We start from the raw sequence: 18,465 nt of genomic DNA on the forward strand, positions 1-18,465 counted from the left end.
ATTATTTTACGCTAGGAGATGAAAAAGTCCTCAATGCCTTCTTTTTTTTCTTTTTTTTGGTAGTGAATGATTTTCCATTAATTCGATTGTTTTGATGAGGTTCCCATTCATCAAGCTTTTGTGAATCATCGCATAAAAGCAATCTCACAACTTATAATATTTTTTTATCATATTCATCGTAGGCTATTTAAGAACTCGAAATCTATGCTAGCCAATCTTGATAGCGACCAACATGACGTCCTTTCTTTTCCTGCTTCTTTTCATCTTCATTTTCGATCTCTGTTTTTGAGGCTAGATCACCATTCGCAGCACAAAAGTTTTGGAACCCTCACGGGCGAAACGTTTGCTATCGAAATCATGTCGCCAAGAGCTTCAAAAAAGCACTTGAAAACTTCTACTCCCTTGGGGCTAGACTCCTTTCGCATATAAAAAGGACAAGCAAGCATAAATAGGTAATTTGAAGAATATTGTTGAATATTTTAATTTTTAATCCGAAGAAGTCAAAAAATGCAAACATTATTTTATTTTATTTGAATTCCTTTTTCTTTCTCATTTGTCAACTATCCGTATTAATTTCAAGAAACACTCTAAGATAGTACTACTACGCATTTCTCATATCGCCCCTAGGAATATTACAAGAAAGGCTCGCCCTATTCTTCTTGGATCATTCCAAGTCCTCCGTTAATCATCTGCCACTCCCTATTATTCTTCTTAAGATCGAGCTCCAGCTCTGTTTGCTTTATAAATCGATCGTAATCGAGCCGAATTCCGAGTTTCTCAAGCTTCACTTAGAGTAAAGTCAGAATATCAAACTTATTACTTGATCGAGCTCGAATCAAATTTCAAATACCGAATAAGTGAGTCGAGGCAAGCTCTGAGTTTAACACTGTATTGGCTTAATGCAATTACAGGGGCTAGCAGCAATGACCTCATTTAAAAATAAAGACTACATCCACTCCCGGCAAAGCTTTGCTATAGGCCTAGGAATGGGACTCGCCATGGCCTTAATCTTCACCTGGGCATTCGCTCCAGTGGGCGACCAACTGCACCATTTGGAAATTTTCTTAGTCAGTCGAATGAGATCTCTTGATTTGTCAAATATTCCATTTGTTACAACCAGCAGTCACAACCCAAAATCAAACTCTGAAGCTGTATCACATTATAAAACACTACGAGAAAAGGAAAAAAAGGAAAACAAACAACTCTGAACTCCCAAAAATTTCTGGACGAGAAAAGCTCCAAAGGGAAATCTAGAATGAAACCTTTGCACGTTCTGCCTTTTGAAGAAAATCCCTACATCCTCCTCCGTGCTTTCTTCAGATATTGCAGGAGGTGAAAGGGCAGAACTGAGGATATTACGATGGCAAAGGATTGACCCTGAAACTGAGCCAAGAGTTACATTCCAAGTCCAGTTTCTACAATATCAAGTGGGCTGAGGAGAAGCAGGACTTTCATCTGAATCTTCTGAATCAGAATCATCGACCATCTTCTCCAGCGAATCAAAATCCCCAGCTTCAGAGAGGGTGTGCAATCGAAGCTTGTCGGCATCTTCGCTGATTAAAAGAGAAAACAATATACAAGTCAAACTTTATTGCCACACTGCTAATCTTTTTTGTGATCCCAAACTACCACATAGTTCCACCAAGTTTCAATTCAATCACCATAAGACAAGTTATGATTATACTGCTGGCTGCTTCAAAGATTTCAACTTGAAAAAAGGAAGATTATAAGACAAAAAACTTACTCTGCAACCCCAAAAATTTCCTTAACTATCAAGGAATTATCCTGTGAACAGAACTCTGGCAACTGTTCAAAAAGGTGAAAAAATTGGGATCAATTCAAGAACTAAACGCAAGAAGATCTCAACCAGCGCTAACATTTATATAGGCAGGCAAAGATGCTAATTTCTAATAAAAAACGGTCGATGCACTTTATTCTGGCCCCAAAAAGTACACTTCCATTCACCGAGCATAATCTCATGCCAAAGAAGCAACTCCTCCACCTCAACGAAATGTCAGAGCAGTGAAGTTATAAAACTATACAAACTTTTCACCAAAAGATCCACCCAAACAATCTCAACACTTAACCATATGAGGACTCCTAGTAGCATCAAAGAAGTTTGACCAATGTGGAGGCATATATGTCAGAACTGTTACTTGGCAGCTCACCTCAGACAAATAGAAGACCTTCCCAAATAGAGCTTGAACAGCAAGTTTCCTTTTGAAACCCTTCTCAGAATACCCTGACATGTCCATGACCACAGGGCCTGAAACCAAGATGTCACCAGTGTAACTTATCAGAAAAGCAAAAACAAGATATAATCAGCGTAATGTATCTGATTAGAAAGAAAAACTTGATTTTAATGGATATAGTGGTTTCGCAACTGGACTGCACAATGCAGATAACGAATCTTAACAGATGCTGCAGTCGAGGAATGCCTTCACAAATTACATGCATCTAAATAACATATGGTTTTCCACTTAAAACATTTCAAGTAATGAGCAAACAAAGTACATGCAAACTCTCATGGAAACCATTCTAACAACCTCCTCCTCTTATACCTTTTTCCCATCTAGATGGGCACAGACCAACACAAACAATAAGCAACAGCAAATGGTACATAAATTAAATTAAAGCAGATCGTAAGAGACTAATAGTACCTCAACCAAGTGTCGAGTTGTCCGTATAATGTGCTATTCTCACAGGAATATGAAGTGAACATACATATGATTTGAAAAGAAAAATGGGCAAAAAAGATTTAGTTATGCTGAACAAAGAGAGTGACAGGATGATGCTATCATCTTACCCTTCTCACGAACGATGCGGCGAGAGATGTCATTGATAATCTCAGCAACCTGAGATTCTTCCAACATAGAAGCTTTTCTAAGCTGTATCAAGTTGGCGATTACCTCTGGGTTAAATTGCTTCTCATTCAGTGCATATCTAATATACTTTCGCAACACATCCTCCATGCCAAAACCTGTCTGGACATAGAAGGGAAGCTGTTATCATATCGAACCAGGATTGCAGCACATGGAAGGACAGATGAGAGACTTTCCAGTTCTTCAGGATGGTGTGGCTGTGGCTAATAGAAGTATAAAAGCAACTGACACAGTCAAAGATCTACTGGAAAGGATGGACAAATTGGTATGAAGCAAAAGACATCAACTCAGAAAAGATTCTTCAATTTTTTACATGACGATAACAAACTGATATTACCCTTCCTCAAAGGGCAACTCAGAAGGACAAGTTTACATGAAATCCGGAAAAAGGATTAATTGGCCTGCAATTAGAGTAGCAATTAGAGTGTGGACAAGATCCAAGTATCTAAGTTCTTGCCATCATACCGAATATCGTGATTTGTCTATTACGGCAACGCATCTTTATACAATAATAAAAATGTCTAGTTGCAAGAAGATAAGGCGGTGTGCAAAATAAACTGCCGACCAGCATTTGTCGGCGTATCAGCAGGTGGCTTGTATGTTTCCAATCCATTCTATCCTTCTAAACAACTTCACATTAAACATTTTCAATCTTTCGAACACCAACAACAACTCAAGTATTTGCGGTGAAAAAAGATGCAAGTGAAGTGGTTTCCCTTTTGCGATATAAAAAAAAAGTGGTTTCCCTTTTCCTCTTTTTCTCGCATGCAGCTTCTGCTAAACTCCAACCACCAACAAGCTGGCTACTCATCCCCACAAACTAAAGATCAGAGCTGGATGCCAGACTAAGTACAAAAATGAATTACACGTCTCACCTTCTTCACAAGTCCCTCGAGATCAGCGTGCTGCAATTCAGTCCCCCTTTGAAGAAGCTCATCAATCGATTTACACAGCATAGCATTCTTGTTCACCTGAAGAAATAATCTGACACGAGATCAACAAAAATCGCCACATCCTCGAATTACTATTCCCCGCTAGCAAAAAGCTAATTACATGAGCATCAAAGACTCCCTTATCCCAACACCGACGAAGTTGAGTTCCAGAACGAGTCGAGAATAGCCGAGGAAACTCACCAATCTCCGGCGCTTCTCTCTGGGAGAGCTGAACTTCCTCACCGTCTTGACGAAGGCAATCACGAAGCTGATCCCGACGTAAGCCAAAGGGACGGCAAGCATCCACGGCAAGGAGCTGGAGCCGACCCTAGGGCCGGGAATCGCCTGCGTGACGGAGCCGGTGAACTCCACGAGGTCGAGCGCCTTCTCCTGTATCCACGGCAGGTCCTCCTCCACCTCCACCGTCTCTCCCTCCCCCTCATCTCCTTCCACCTTCGCCTGCTCCTTGGCGGCGCGCTTCTTGCCGTCGTTGCCTTGGCCCGGGCCTCCGTCGCCCCTGGAAGCGGCCGGCACGAACGCCGGTCGGCCGGTCGGGATTCTCGCTGATAGCGGCGAGAACGCGAGGGGAATCGAGCGGGCGATTTGGGGGAGCGAGGCCGGTGGCGAGAAGAGCGGAGGGTCGAGGAAGGCGAATTGGGCGGGTTTCGGTCGGAGAGTTAAGCGGGGAGAGACGGAAGATGTGCAGAGCGCCATTGGAGGTGACTGGGGAGTGCGGGAGGAGAGAGGCTACCTGTCTGCAAGGCGAGGGTTTAGCGGGTTTGATAAGAACGTTTTTCCCACTTAATTCCGCCCCCGTGTACGGTCACTTTTCATGTAACAAAACCGTTCCGATAAAAAAAAAAAACGTAAAGGTTGCTCCTTACACTTCAAGACTGCGAAACCACTAACAATGTAAATTCCATAAGTATGTATTGTCTCGTCGAAATTTGAAGGGATGATGATAACAACTTCAATTACAGCATATTCACCGATGATGCACGAACTCAAAAAAAGCGAGAGAGAGAAAAGGAACCGAATCCTAAGTAGACTCGCTATGCTATGTAAGGAGGGACTTCTGTCGGCCGCCTCATACCCCGAAGAGAAATCCGACGACGGCAAGCCAAGAAAGTCAGTAAATCTCAATGTCGAAAAACAAATATGTCTCGTCATATATTTATGCGAAAGATGATGACACGCCGTAAATCAACGTCGTTAAAAAACAGACATGTCTTATTACATACTTGAGCAGGTGTCAATATGCAGCATTTCTCTGATAAAAGAAAGATGATCCCTTGAACCAACCCCAGAAGATTTATCCACTTCATTAAGTCAAGTGGTAACCCTCGAAGTGCATACCTCCAAACCATATAAACAGGGCTAACGTGCCGAGGCACAAATGATTCAGACAGACATCTCTCACATCACATGACCCGCAAGATGGAGCCCCCTTGTGATGTTTGGCATAGTTTTACAAGCTTGACCACAGGAAGAGGGTAACTCGTCATTGCAACTGCAAAAGTGAAAGTAACAGAACAAGAAGAAAATGAAAATTACAACAATGGCTGTACAGAGACATCCTTGATGATGATTGACTCCCTCGTCAAAAATTATAAACAAAAGGAAGAAAAAGTAAATCCAATGCTATATAGCACATGAAAAGATGCCGTAGCGGATGATGTGGACTCATCGCGACATGCCTCTCTCGTGATTTTGGTTCATGGTTAGCAACTGCGAACTGGAAAGGCTACGCAATTACAATAAAAACCTAATGAGTGAGATCAATCATGTACATCGCCTTTTGCGGATGGCAGAATGAACAAAATAAGGAACTTTGATTTCACTGTCACACATTCTCTGGCCAGAACTCCCTGAAGAAAGCCCGCTCGAATTCCTTCTCTTGCAACCTCTGTTCTTGCTCCTGCAATTTTCTCATCTTCTTCGAGAGAGTCTTGGACTTCTTCGGCGGTTTTTTTTCCTGACCGTAAAATAGCTGGATGAGCAATGGGCAAGCATGCGACTCATTCCATGATTTGTGGGCTAGTCTTAAGTGGGAATGATCTTTTTAACTCACAAGTAGGGCCATCAAACAGGTAGGTCAAAGATGATCCGACTCAATTGAACCATTGAACCCGTTTTGACCCATTTATATGCAATACAAATTTAGTGACCCGTGCCCAACCCAATCCCTACCCGACCCATTTACTAAGATGCTTCAATATCTAATGCAACTTATGAAAATCCGAATCCACCTAGTTAATCCACTTTAAGATCTTCATGTGTATATGTTATTCGGATATAATTGCTATTTCGACTATAAGATGCTAAAAGAAATGGGTTTCAGCATTGACTAGAAAGTTAGTACTTGGTAGTGAATTTCTAAGTTAAGAGCAACAAACATGATGGAGGAATTGAAGAACATTTGATTACTTACATTTTCATTGTTTTGGTCTGAACGACCAGTATGAGAAGGGTGGACTTTCTTCTTCACTCTATCCGCTCCAAGGCCACGCTTATTATTTTTCAAATATGTCTCAACAGGTTCCAATCGACCCTGATAGCAGCATGGAAAGTTAGTCTATTTCGACTAAAATCAGTTGCAATTAAAATTCACTGGACATTCACTCAATAAAGACTCGATCATGGAATGGAAATATCGCCAAGTGCAAGAATGAGATGAAAATTATGAGATCCCAAAGAATTTTGACTCAACAATTAGTCTACTTCTCATTTATTAGAGGAATCACCTATTGTTTTCAAAGCAAAGATATTTGCTAAACTAAACTGTGGGCTATTTAATCTCAAATGCCCAATTCGCCCATTTAAAACAACATGCTCTCCTCCAGTCAGATCACATGGCAACGAACAAACTCATTATGCACGTGGATGAAGCAACTCAACCTTTTGAGATTAAAACTAAGAGATTCCAAATAAGCTCAACAAATTGCCTATGAAATGATATACCTGAATTTCTACAACATTCATACTGTCAGACCCCTTTTCAATATACTGACCCAGCAGGGAAAAAAAGAACATGATCTGACAGACCGGCTAGATCCATGCTGCATTGATCTCACTCACTAGAAACATTATCCTACTACAAAAAACTTACTTAAAAGATAAAGGATACCAACCTGCTCGAACACTCCGAGACCAGTACCTTCTTTCCAACCATGTTTCTTGAGAAGCTGCCACAAAAGGGAAGCAATTAAGTTCACAGATCAAGATGATAATTAGATAGTCAGAAGCAGAAAAATTGAAACAAATACATAGGTCTGGGGATGCTTGGTGCAGCTAGGGGCTTCGAAAGGGAGAGAGGAATAGAGACTACCTGAAATCCCCTATTCGACGAGTCGATGGCTTCTGTAGACCTCGCCAATGAGTTTGACACCCTTCCCACGGATGCCTGCTGAAGAAAGAAAATCCACATGGAAATTATCATAAAGACAAAAAGCAAAATAATGCAGTTATTTCACAGCAATAATTTCTTATTCTTGTGCAAGTTTCTATCAGTGGGCAATGTTTTCCACTCAATTTCTTCTTATCTTTGTAATGAATCAAAAAACCTATCACACCATCTGAGACACAATGGCATGTTGAGTCCCTCACAGCCATTGATACTACAAGCAATAAAAGATAGGCAAGTTTCATGATGACTGTCTTTTAATTGATAAGGAATACCCATAACCTGTAAAAGGACCAAAGGTCATTCCTTTAAACCATTACAATCTGCTTTTCAAAATTATCCTGCATCACCGGCAGTCTTATGCATCAGAATCATACATAACGTCATTTTGATCACTGACACTCAGAAAACAACCAAAGACCCAATTCCCACTACATGCCTGCTGCAAGGAGAGACCACCGCATTTGAGGAAGAAAAACTTAACACGAGCAAAAAATTCCAATGAATAAGACCTCAGTCGCTTAACTCTAACTTCAGAACTTCCTATCTAATCACACGCTGCCAAAATTATTTCCTTGAAAAAATTAACCCCAATAAATGTTTGAGACATAAATGCCTTTCAGCTGCAGCTAGTCCTCGCTTGTGGTAACGAAGCAACCACTGGAACCTTCCAACCAGAAGCTACAATCAATGTCAAACTGCTTCACCAAGCAACACAAGTCTCCAACCCCGTCCAAAGAGCTCAAACAAACGGAAGAACTCCGCAACACAACACGACGCACGGACATTTAATCCACTCTTCCCAATCCCAGAAAGCCGAGAACAGCCGCTAAATTCAATTCCACCTCAAAATTCCGAAAAAAAAAAGCACATTAATAAACAAAAGGATGAGGAAAATGATTAAATCTTACCTGCTCAGAAGCACCGAGACCGGCTCCTTCCCTCCAACCTTGCTTGTTCAAAAGCTGCGCGTAAACATCGCTTGTTCAGTGTACGGAATTGCAAATAAACAGCACCAGTTCCTTGCCATATGGACATTAATGACGACCCAATTCCGAGAAATTCAAGAGGAAGAGACGACGCAGAAAGACGATGCCCACCTGAAAATCAAGGCTAGACAAGTCCATGCCTGAACTGATCGCCCCACTTCTAGAAGAAGAAGAATGAGGAGGAGGCCTCTCCATCAGCGAATCCTCGTTCATCGTTCCCGACTTCCGTAGGTTTTATCTTGGTTCCTCTGTAATTTTCTTTCGGAGGGCGAGAAATATTGGAATTTGCCTTTTGAATGGTACTTGAGTTTTCCTCTGATTATCGAATAATTACAGATCACACCCTTTCTCAATTGAGTAAACCTAAATAATTGTTTGACCAAAAAAAAAAAACCCTAAACAATTATTCATTTCTATTGAGAGGAAATCCGAAAGGGTTTTCATCAAATCTAAACTTCTATTTATCAAAATTTAATTGGGTAGGGTTCTTATGCCGAGACATTAAAATCGGATTTTTTTTCCTAAGCTTTCTTTTGTCGAAGTTAATTACTAAAACTAAATAAAATAGATCGACTTTATGACATTTCAATTTAATAAGTCATGCCGCTCCATCCATATATATCCCAAATGGAGTCATGTCAGCTTCAAGTGAATTTGTTCATATTATTTATTCTTTTCGACTCACTTATAATTTCGAAAATTATTCATCATTAGATTTAAGTTTGAAGAGAAATAAGAGATTTTCAAGGTTGGAATTGTTTTACAGAAAAATTCTCTTAAAACTTAACACTTGCGCCCCTCAGAAAAATAAAGAGGTGAAAATTCATTTTATTGTGAACGAAAAGGTTTTCATTTGAATTAGGGAAAAATTCAAAAAAGGGCCTAAAGTCCTCTTGATTTTTCAAATAAGGGCCCAAAGTGAATTATGTTTCAAATAAGGGTCCGAAGTAATATAGTACGTTTCAATTGAGGGCTCGAAGTGGTTATAATGTTTCAAAAAAGGGTCCGGCTTGAAGGGTATTTTCGTTATTTCACATTTTAATTTTTTATTTTTTTTTCTTTTTCTTGATTGTAAAAAAAAAAAAAAAAAAAAGTATGAGGGTCGCCCTCCGCCCGTGGCCGCCGGCCCACCGCCGGTGGGGGGTCGGCGGCGCGGCGAAGGCCGACGGGGTCGCCGGCGACCCCGGCGGCCCCCGCGGGCCGAGGCGAGGGCGAGGCCCTCGCAAAACCGGAGAGGGTCGGGCCCTCTCCCGGATCTCGGGTGAGGCCGGCGGTCCCCGCCCAGACGGGGGTCGCCGGCCATAGCCCATCGCCGGTGGGGGTCGCCCGGTCAAGGCGACCCCGGCCCGGGCTCCGGGCGACGGCCGGTGACCCCGATCCGGGCGGGGACCGCCGGCCTCCTCAGATCCGGAGAGGGCCCGACCCTCTCCCGTTTTGGCGAGAGCCGAGGCCCTCGCCTCGACCGGCGGGGGGCCGCCGGGTCGCCGAGGTCGCCGGGCGACCCCGCCGGCGCTGCCGCGCCCGCCGACCCCCACCGGCGGTGGGCGGCGGCCACAGGTGGGAGGGGCGGCCCTCCCGCCCGTGAAGTAAACTTCTTCCTATCTCTTTTTTTTTTTTTTTTTTTTTTTTGTGGAAACAGATAACAAAAATTATAATAAAAAAGAAAAAATTAAATAAGTAAAAAGACTAAAATACCCTTGAATCGGGCCCTTTTTTGAGATTTTAAGGTCATTTCAAGCCCTTGTTTGAAACAATATTCACTTGAGGCCCCTATTTGAGAAACTATGAGGACTTCGGGCCCTTTTTTGAATCGGTGTTCACTTAGGGCCCTTATTTGAAAAAATATGAGGACTTCGGGCCCTTTTTTGAATTTTTCCCTTTGAATTATTATTAATAATGAAGGTATTTTTTATTGACTATTTATTTCACATCATACATATAATCAATTTTAGAAAAAAAATAATCAGGTAATTTATTTTCGTGAAACAAACGAGGATTGTCGGAAGAACCAAATCATTTGTTATTTTTCGCTGTCGACTGTTCAATAATTGATCGGACGAAACAACAATTTAAAAGAGGGACTATTTTTTCCCAAAAATAAAAAGAGAGGAATAAACAGAAATTCATATAAAAAAAAGAAGGGATTAGAAAAAAAAAAAAAAAAAAAGCGAGAAAAGAGAGGATTTTTGAGAGAAGAACCATTTTGACCTGCAGCAGCGATTGTGTATGTTCACTCCGTTTCGGGGTTCTTCGTGCCTTTCGTTGTTGTTCGCCTTCATACGCACAAAGCTCGACAAGAACGAGAAATTCTCCTGCGTTTCTCGCTCCTCCTCCTCCTCCTGCTCCTCCGTCTTCGTCTCGTTCTTCTTGGTTTGACGACGCGGAAGGAGATTTCGGCGGGGGGCGAGGGAGATGGATTTGGATGCGTGGATTTCGAAGGTGAAAGACGGAGATCATCTCTTCGAGAACGAGCTCCAGCTACTCTGCGAATACGTAAGCCTTCTCCCCCCCTCTCCCCCTCCCTTCCTCCCTCCCTCCCTCTCTATCTATCTTGGTTGAGTGGTTGCTTGAACTTAGGGTTTTTACACCCGACGCGTCGCCCTGCCCCGATTGGGCTTTGTCTAGGGCTCCGGTCGAGTTGGAATGACTCTTTCCAGTTGAGTTTTGACCGAGTTGGAATCGGTGCGATTGAGAAGTTTCGTGGGATGCTCCTTGCACGCCTTGATATGTGTAAGCATTGCGGAAGGGAAGAATGCGTCTCTGCCTTGTCGTTGTCTCGTTGTTGTTGGTGGGAATTGGGATCTCGTGATCTTGTTTCTGTCTCTGTTGCTGTGCGATTCAGCTTGTGATTTGCGGTTCCTGGGAGAGACGGCTGGTGAAATTGGGGGTATTTCACATTTTGCTGTATTGGATTTTACAAGTAATTGAAACGTGAAAAAGCAATCCCTTTGAATGTCCCACTAGGCTTTATTCGGTCTGTTGGGGTTGATTGAGGGCTTTTCTTTTCATAGGATATTCTGGCTCGACGTAGTCAATTTCTGTATTTTTAATAGATAGAGTAGGCGAGTAGTGGCAAAATGGGAGACATAGCATACAGCCTCGAATAGCTTATGGTTTAAGAGAAGTGTTCTTACGCTTTATTTGTTGAGTAAGTTATCGTTTTAATCTGCAGATTTATTCGGAGGCATATTTGTCATTTCAATATGCTTATGTCAAGATTCAGAGTATCTCTTCATGCTGCAGTTTCTTTTTTTCAAAGTTTAGGCAATATCATCATTGGGTTTGCTTTTACGGATGTCTATGCAAATGAATAAGCCTAAGCTGTAAGAGAAGAAAGAAAATGAACACAACGGAACTGCATGACTTTTTGATTTTGATGTGAGATTTGGGATAATACCCTTCTGAACTCACTGATTATACTGTCTTTGGTGTTCATATATGCAGCATGTTCTCTTACTTTTGTTCAGTTGACTACAAGGACAGCTATTGCAATTCATATCTTGCATTTTTCATTCACTGTTTTTATATAATAAGTTGGACAGAAGGCAAACTTGACCTGATTTTAGGTGGTGTTGTGATTACTTAACACGCTTTGGAGACTGATCATTAGTCACACACAAATACTTTGATTTATCCTTTATTTCAGCTCTTCTAATTTTGCCTGCCACATAGAATGCTTATTTTAATACAAACATGCTGTTAGCCCATAGACTAACTATCCTTTTTTATAAACATCACAGGTAAAAGAGATTCTTATAGAGGAGTCCAATGTGCAACCCGTCAACAGTCCAGTTACTGTCTGTGGTGACATTCATGGTCAGTTTCATGATCTTATGAAACTTTTCCAGACAGGTGGTCATGTACCAGAGACAAATTACATATTTATGGTATAGTATACCGCTTTGGTGCTAATACACGCTTTGATATCTTTCCACATCTTTTATGCACCCTCTCTCTTACCATGCACATTTCTTGATGCTTCTAGGGTGATTTCGTTGACCGAGGCTATAACAGTCTTGAAGTGTTTACTATTCTCTTGCTTCTAAAAGCTAGGTACACCCGACATCATTGTTCACCTTCTTTTTTTGGTTTATCAATCTTGGTTATGCATTTGTCATCCCATTGAGCTTTGACATTGCCTAATTCTTGTTGCATTAGTTAGTTCATTTCTTAGCTGCCATTGTTGTTCTTGCTGAAGGAGCAATCCTATTATTTATAGTTTCTCATGCTTGTCTTTAGATGTTCCTTCAATAAGCTATGTTGTGTTTGAGTTTGAGTTTGATTTTTCTAATTTTTTTTTCGCCCTTTTTGGCGGTTGTGATGGCAGATACCCTGCCAATATTACCCTTCTACGTGGAAATCATGAAAGCAGGCAACTTACCCAGGTATGAGTTCCATCTGGAAGGATTTTCCCCTGCCAAAACTGTCTTTGGTTCTGCACAAGGGACGTACTTATTCTGCTTTCAGCATCTTACAGAGATGTCCATTTGGCTACTTTTAGTACCAATGCACCTCCTGCAATGAACTTTCTATAGGTCTCCTCGGGTTTCATATGTTTTGTCCAAACGATAGAAGAGGAAGGCCTACACCTTTATTTTAACTTCCATATAAGTTGAAATTACAATTCCCTAACCTTTTCTCTTTATTTACATGCGAGACTTAACCAATCGCCAACAGTATTCATGCTCATTGCACTAGTGTCTGTAAATATGATTTCTGTTCTATCTGAAGAAAAATTTTGCTTAAGTGGCAAGAAGTGACTCTGTTCTTTAACAGTAGTCATTGACAAGATAAAGCATCTAAGAAACCATGCTCATCTTAGTCATTGGCAAGGTGTTGCCCTCTCGGTAGAAAATGTGGTGTTTATATGCTGCCCTCTTCAGCAAAACTTATTTGTTCAAGTATATTTGTTCCAGCTGGTACACCTAAGAAACCTTCATTATAATTTCAGGGACATATCTACTGCTTGTGCTAATATCTTTGTGCTCTAAATATTTTAAGCCATGGCTTCATTGCTTTAGGACTTTGATATCTATTGAGGAAGCGGTGATTTTTTTATTTTCTTAGGTACTGTAAGAAAATGTTCAGCAAGATACATTCAGGCCTAGGTGATCTATAAATGCAGTAATATGCATGGTACTTTAGCAATTTAGTCTGATATTTGGAAAATTTGTAGGTATATGGTTTCTATGACGAATGCCAAAGGAAGTATGGAAATGCCAATGCTTGGCGGTATTGCACTGATGTTTTTGACTACTTAACACTCTCAGCAATTATAGATGGAACGGTACATCTCTCTCTCTCTCTCTCTCTCTCTCTCTCTCACACACACACACACACACACACAGAAGTATGTTTGATATGCAGAAATATCGGACAATCTATTACATATTTAGTCTGTTTTGCTGTGCAGGTACTTTGTGTCCATGGTGGTCTCTCTCCTGACATCAGGACTATTGACCAGGTACTTCTAATGTTGACGTGATACTGATTGCAATTTTTTTGTCACGATTATTATGGAGAAGCTGTGTAGTCACCATATGGTGTTGACCTGGAGTTGCTTATTTTCTCTTTAAATTGTCTCTTCATCAAGTCTGGTACTTGATATTCTCATATAGGCATATTTATGTGAACGTGCCTCTGGACTGGGAATATGTTTGAAAGAGTATTCCGGTGCTTGTTATGGTCAATTATTCATAGTTTTGCCAATCTGTCCAGCAGGTCTCCGTCAGTAATTGCCTCAGATTTTGTGTTTTGAATCAAACCAAACTCTAGAATTGACTTGTTCATTGGTAGAAATATGTTGCAATTTATAATCAACAGCCACAAGATTTAAATTTAATATTGTTCGTGTTTCCTTGAAAATGCCACCATTTAGTAAGCGAGCTTGTTCATGTAGTATCATAGTGAAACTATTTTCTTTTTCCTCTCGGAGTACTGGACTTTAGGATACAAGATATGATCTGAAAACTTAGTTCTGGTGAACCGATTGGTATTTAAATCTTAATTTTCACATCAATGAGAATGCAAGACATTCCCTAAAACATATGAAATGAGTTTCTCTACTTGTTACAGCCACAGTACAATTAGGATACTGATTAATGGCAGCCCAGTATTTTGAATAGAAGGCCATCTACCCTTTGTAAGTCGAAAAGAATTGTTACCTTCTCTGCAAAAATGAAATTTATTGTTATTTTGTCTGTCTGAGACATTAACTCTTATGTGTCATTATTATGTCTCCTTTATAAGGTCCACATATTAAAGATTTTTCTTAAGGATCTTGGCGCATGTACTCTTTAGGTCTTCCTTTATGCATTTTACTTATTTCGCTACTAAAGAGAGACATCCCCTGACTCATGATTCTCTAGCGTTCTGACTAGTGATCTAACTCCTCATTTTTAATTATAGCTGGATTGGTTTCTTTTGTCTTTTCTCATCTAGTTTGATCGAGCTGGAATTTTTATTTTCATAGCCATGTGGGGTATATTTGTGCAGTATCTATATTGAACTTTGCTGAAAGAACAAGAGAAGGTAGATGGTTGTCATTATCTATTTGAAATTTTTTATTAGCCGAATCATATGGATTTATTACAAAAGCTTTCATCTTCATACACACTTAACCAAGTTGAAGCACATAAACTCCATGGTATGTGTTGCCTAAAGTTGAAATTTGTTGGAGCTTTATGCCTAAACTACATCAACTTAGGATTTCCATAAGATGGGAGTCAGAAATTTTGTATCAGCCCCAATATTAAGGTGAATCACTCTTCTGAGTGCCAAATTTGAACTAAAGATCCGACATAAGTACAAAAAATGGGAGCATAAGGAGTCAGGGATGGTGCCCCCTCTTGTTCTAGTTAACAATATGTGTTGCACTTTTAAGATTGCTACAGAATTGTGAAGTGTTTGTCTGCTAGAGATTTCTTTAAATGGCTTGATGTGAGAAAACTCCATGCAATTGACGTTTTTATTGTTTCTGAACATGTTAAACGTATAGTTGCAGTGGCTTGACGAGATACCTTTGTATTGTCTGAGAAGTATCATTTGTTAATTCTTGTCACGTGACTTGAGTTATTCGCAGAATTACCAGATAATGGAATTGAATTGATTAACAGTGTCATTTCTTTTTTGATCTAGCTTTGGGTTTATCTCCTCTGTGAAACTTGTAACATCCCCTAGCAATTTACCTGTGGCATATTTGTCATTTTAATTAATACAGTTGATTGATTGCTTTGCACTTATGGCATCATGTTCTTGGTCTTTTTCCAGATAAGATTGATCGAGCGGAATTGTGAGATCCCGCATGAGGGGCCATTCTGTGACCTCATGTGGAGTGATCCAGAAGATATTGAGACATGGGCAGTTAGTCCTCGTGGAGCAGGGTGGCTTTTTGGGTCCAGGGTGACTTCTGAGGTAATATCGGCTTGCTATAATTTCTGAAGGTGCTCAATCTTGGTGGTTTATTGATTTTATTCGCTGTTGTCCGTTCTTGCAGTTCAATCATATAAACAATCTCGATCTTGTTTGTCGCGCTCACCAACTTGTGCAAGAAGGCCTTAAATACATGTTTCAAGACAAAGGCCTTGTAACTGTGAGTCTTCAAGGTCTTTTCTGTGGTACTGTTTGGGATTGATCAGTCTGTTCAATCTCATAACTATGCTTGATTGTACCTTTACAGGTCTGGTCTGCGCCAAATTACTGCTATCGGTGTGGAAATGTAGCTTCTATATTGAGCTTTAATGAGAACATGGTGAGTTTTCCAGGCTAGTGCACCTCTACTACATCATCAGATACTAGAATATTATCTCATTGAATAGTTTCTTGTTCCTTGTAATGTCTAATAGGAGAGAGAAGTAAAGTTCTTTACTGAAACGGAAGAGAACAACCAAATGAGAGGGCCAAGGACGGGTGTGCCTTATTTCTTATGATTGGGAAGCCGAGACTTGTTCAGTAGTCCAATTATGTTGGTTACTGGAGGGAGCATACAGAAATGGCATGATGTACGTTCACAACCACTATCTGATGCTTTGGCTGGAGGGGAATTCTTTCATTTGCCAGGGCCTTTCAAATTTGTAAGTGGTTTCTTAGGATACGTCCATTATGAATGGTATGTTCTTCCTTCCAGTCTGTGGTACGTTGCATATCTAGGCCCGTTCATTGATTTCAGATTGTTTGGATCTGCCGTTAGTTTATGTTGGAGCAGAAAATATGTCTAGTTTCTTGGAAGAACTGCACTTCTGGCAATCCGATCAGGGAAACAATTCCTAGCCGATGTATGATTTTGTTTTCGGGGTCAATTCTAGTTTCTGCAGGTTGATGTTGACGGCGACTGCATATATTTGTTATATTTTATATTGGTTAATGACAAATATCTCTCCCACTTTTTTTTTCCCGACTATACTTTTCTGCTTTGAGTTTCCCTTGAACCTTGGCCGTGGATTTGAAGTTCCTCTTCGAGAGTGGATTTGAATTTTATGAGGCTTTGTAAAAGATATGTCCTTGAGGAGAATGTTGTTCCATCCGAGTGGAAGAACCTGTAACATGGCGGTGCATTCGAGGAAAATGTGACTTATCCTCATTTTCCCCAAGTGAAATCCAAGTTGCGACTGTTCTTTGGGTTGTGGAACCGTTTGGCCTTATTATCTGTTCCTTAGCTGTTATTAAAACAATTGGCGGCGACTAACGGGTGGAACTTAATGGCACTCATTTCCGTTTTGCATTCTGGGTACGATCTTTTTTGGCATGGTGCGCAATGCCAGTAATCTTTACTCATCCTGCCCTAGTACTGCTACCGCAACAGCAGTGCAATATGCTTCATTTGGATGATTCAAACGAATATGGATGGTTAAACCGACTTCTTTGGCTCACCAGACATAGACCAGCTGGTTCTCAACTCGACAATGACGTCCGTATCGAGTGCCTCTCCAAGCTCTGTCGATTGAAGGTGAGGATTAGTAACAAGCTCCGGAGATTCCGCGTTTGTTGCATGGTGCACATTATTGCAATTCACGCGGTAAAAGTCTGCCCCTCTATATGTAACCAAATTCATAGAAGTGTTTTCTAGAGGTGCCAAGCGTTAGTGACGAATTGACATTTCTCTCACCTTCACACTTTGATGTCTATTTTCAGCTCTACCTTGAGGCAACCTAGGAGGGGCGGTTCAAGGTCTATTGTAACTAGAATCTAGGTATATAATGCTAGTTGGATATCCTGAAAAGCCGAGGAATCAGGCCTAAACTAATGGCCTTCCTCGGAAAGGTAAGAATCGTGACTCCTGATGTCTACCTAACTGGACAAATCATATATGAGGTCTTAAATCCATCTCTGTTGCTTTAATGTTCATGGAGCTATTCTAGCGTATGGGAACTTGTAATAGATTCACCGTCCTTTGAGGCGATTGACCTTTCCGTCACTACCTCGTCGCGCATCGAATCAACGACTCAGACGATGTTTCATATAACCGATCCTCTTTTCACAATTCATGTCTGATGATTCGAGCAATCCTAGAAACTTTTTATTTGGGCCGCGTTGCTTTTAAATGGGGTATAGGAACCGACAGAACTTTTACATGATCACGAAATCACATGCTCTTCGAACAATGGATACCATTCTTACGTAATCCATCCGGTGATGTCGGAGGAATGGCAAGTAATGAGGCCTACCCATTGAGCATGTCCCCCCCTCCCTCCCTCTCTCTCTCTCTCTCTCTCTCTCTCTCTCTCTACCAGTGAACATCGGCCTAGGTACGAGGAGCTGAAGTTCACACGACACCCCCTTCTTGAATCTTGATGGTGTGGTGAGGACCCTTCTCTTTCAAATCGCTACCCTGTCCTGTCGGACCACAAGAAAACAGTAAAAGGATTTCTCTTCTTCTTTTTCAAAAGAATTAGACAAAGGGAAAAAGCAAAGTTAAATAACGGTAACATGATTTACGAACTCCCACATGAAATTTGTCGAGGAGAGATGGATAGGACATGGACCAGACGTCTCGTACCCAAACCAAATCATTTTCACTTTTCAGTACATGGGCCTTTTGAGCTTGGCCGGTCGTCAACCACCCCACCAATTTGTCCACACTAATCAAAGTGGGGACCCTCTCTAATCTTCAACTTCAAGGGGGCCTCCGCATCCAGCTCAGCAGAATCCCCGTCCCAGTCAACACCCTACTCCATCCACGTGGACGGCTCCCATTGGCCCCGCAATCAAAGGAGAAAAAGAAATTCTTCACCACAACCACAACACAAGCCTGTCAAAAGAGA

At 41.1% G+C, this 18,465-nt stretch overlaps 3 protein-coding genes across 4 annotated transcripts; 1 reads left to right on the plus strand and 2 right to left on the minus strand.

Annotated features, from left to right (window-relative positions):
• Positions 1 to 1,066: 1,066 nt before the first annotated feature.
• LOC115755723 lies at positions 1,067 to 4,577 on the minus strand. Its single transcript, XM_030695234.2, has 6 exons — positions 4,016 to 4,577; positions 3,758 to 3,853; positions 2,807 to 2,984; positions 2,169 to 2,266; positions 1,745 to 1,806; positions 1,067 to 1,553 (listed from the first exon to the last, which is right to left on the minus strand). Exons 1-6 carry the CDS (start codon positions 4,526 to 4,528, stop codon positions 1,424 to 1,426), a joined length of 1,077 nt encoding a protein of 358 aa, XP_030551094.1. The 5' UTR covers positions 4,529 to 4,577; the 3' UTR covers positions 1,067 to 1,423.
• Positions 4,578 to 5,392: 815 nt separating this feature from the next.
• Positions 5,393 to 8,480, minus strand: LOC115755724 (G patch domain-containing protein 11). Of its 2 annotated transcripts, none has more exons than XM_030695237.2 (6): positions 8,318 to 8,480; positions 8,129 to 8,182; positions 7,143 to 7,217; positions 6,946 to 6,999; positions 6,246 to 6,365; positions 5,393 to 5,789 (listed from the first exon to the last, which is right to left on the minus strand). In XM_030695237.2, the coding sequence occupies exons 1-6, from the start codon at positions 8,417 to 8,419 to the stop codon at positions 5,658 to 5,660; spliced, it is 537 nt and encodes a 178-aa protein (XP_030551097.1). In that variant the 5' UTR covers positions 8,420 to 8,480; the 3' UTR covers positions 5,393 to 5,657. The 2 variants fall into 2 exon arrangements, with proteins under 2 accessions (XP_030551097.1, XP_030551095.1); XM_030695235.2 differs by having other exon boundaries at positions 7,143 to 7,220.
• Positions 8,481 to 10,380: 1,900 nt separating this feature from the next.
• LOC115735455 (phytochrome-associated serine/threonine-protein phosphatase) lies at positions 10,381 to 16,575 on the plus strand. The gene is made up of 10 exons (XM_048283974.1): positions 10,381 to 10,699; positions 11,947 to 12,093; positions 12,192 to 12,259; positions 12,534 to 12,591; positions 13,383 to 13,493; positions 13,620 to 13,670; positions 15,476 to 15,619; positions 15,702 to 15,797; positions 15,885 to 15,956; positions 16,051 to 16,575. Exons 1-10 carry the CDS (start codon positions 10,619 to 10,621, stop codon positions 16,132 to 16,134), a joined length of 912 nt encoding a protein of 303 aa, XP_048139931.1. The 5' UTR covers positions 10,381 to 10,618; the 3' UTR covers positions 16,135 to 16,575.
• The last annotated feature ends 1,890 nt before the right edge of the window (positions 16,576 to 18,465 follow it).

Source organism: Rhodamnia argentea, chromosome 8 (assembly GCF_020921035.1).
Source record: "Rhodamnia argentea isolate NSW1041297 chromosome 8, ASM2092103v1, whole genome shotgun sequence".
In the NCBI taxonomy this organism is placed as follows: domain Eukaryota; kingdom Viridiplantae; phylum Streptophyta; class Magnoliopsida; order Myrtales; family Myrtaceae; genus Rhodamnia; species Rhodamnia argentea.

Excerpts from the sequence above, each read along its gene's own strand:
- LOC115755724 (XM_030695235.2), bottom strand. The coding sequence starts at position 8,419 with ATGAACGAGGATTCGCTGATGGAGAGGCCTCCTCCTCATTCTTCTTCT. Across the intron at positions 8,183-8,317 it reads TGTCTAGCCTTGATTTTCAG|CTTTTGAACAAGCAAGGTTG; the intron begins GTGGGCATCGTC and ends GTTTACGCGCAG. Across the intron at positions 5,790-6,245 it reads CAGACCAAAACAATGAAAAT|GAAAAAAAACCGCCGAAGAA; the intron begins GTAAGTAATCAA and ends TTTTACGGTCAG.
- LOC115735455 (XM_048283974.1), top strand. The coding sequence starts at position 10,619 with ATGGATTTGGATGCGTGGATTTCGAAGGTGAAAGACGGAGATCATCTC. Across the intron at positions 10,700-11,946 it reads TCCAGCTACTCTGCGAATAC|GTAAAAGAGATTCTTATAGA; the intron begins GTAAGCCTTCTC and ends TAAACATCACAG. Across the intron at positions 15,957-16,050 it reads TGAGCTTTAATGAGAACATG|GAGAGAGAAGTAAAGTTCTT; the intron begins GTGAGTTTTCCA and ends AATGTCTAATAG.
- LOC115755723 (XM_030695234.2), bottom strand. The coding sequence starts at position 4,528 with ATGGCGCTCTGCACATCTTCCGTCTCTCCCCGCTTAACTCTCCGACCG. Across the intron at positions 3,854-4,015 it reads GAGAGAAGCGCCGGAGATTG|GTGAACAAGAATGCTATGCT; the intron begins GTGAGTTTCCTC and ends TTATTTCTTCAG. Across the intron at positions 2,985-3,757 it reads TCGAGGGACTTGTGAAGAAG|ACAGGTTTTGGCATGGAGGA; the intron begins GTGAGACGTGTA and ends TTCTATGTCCAG.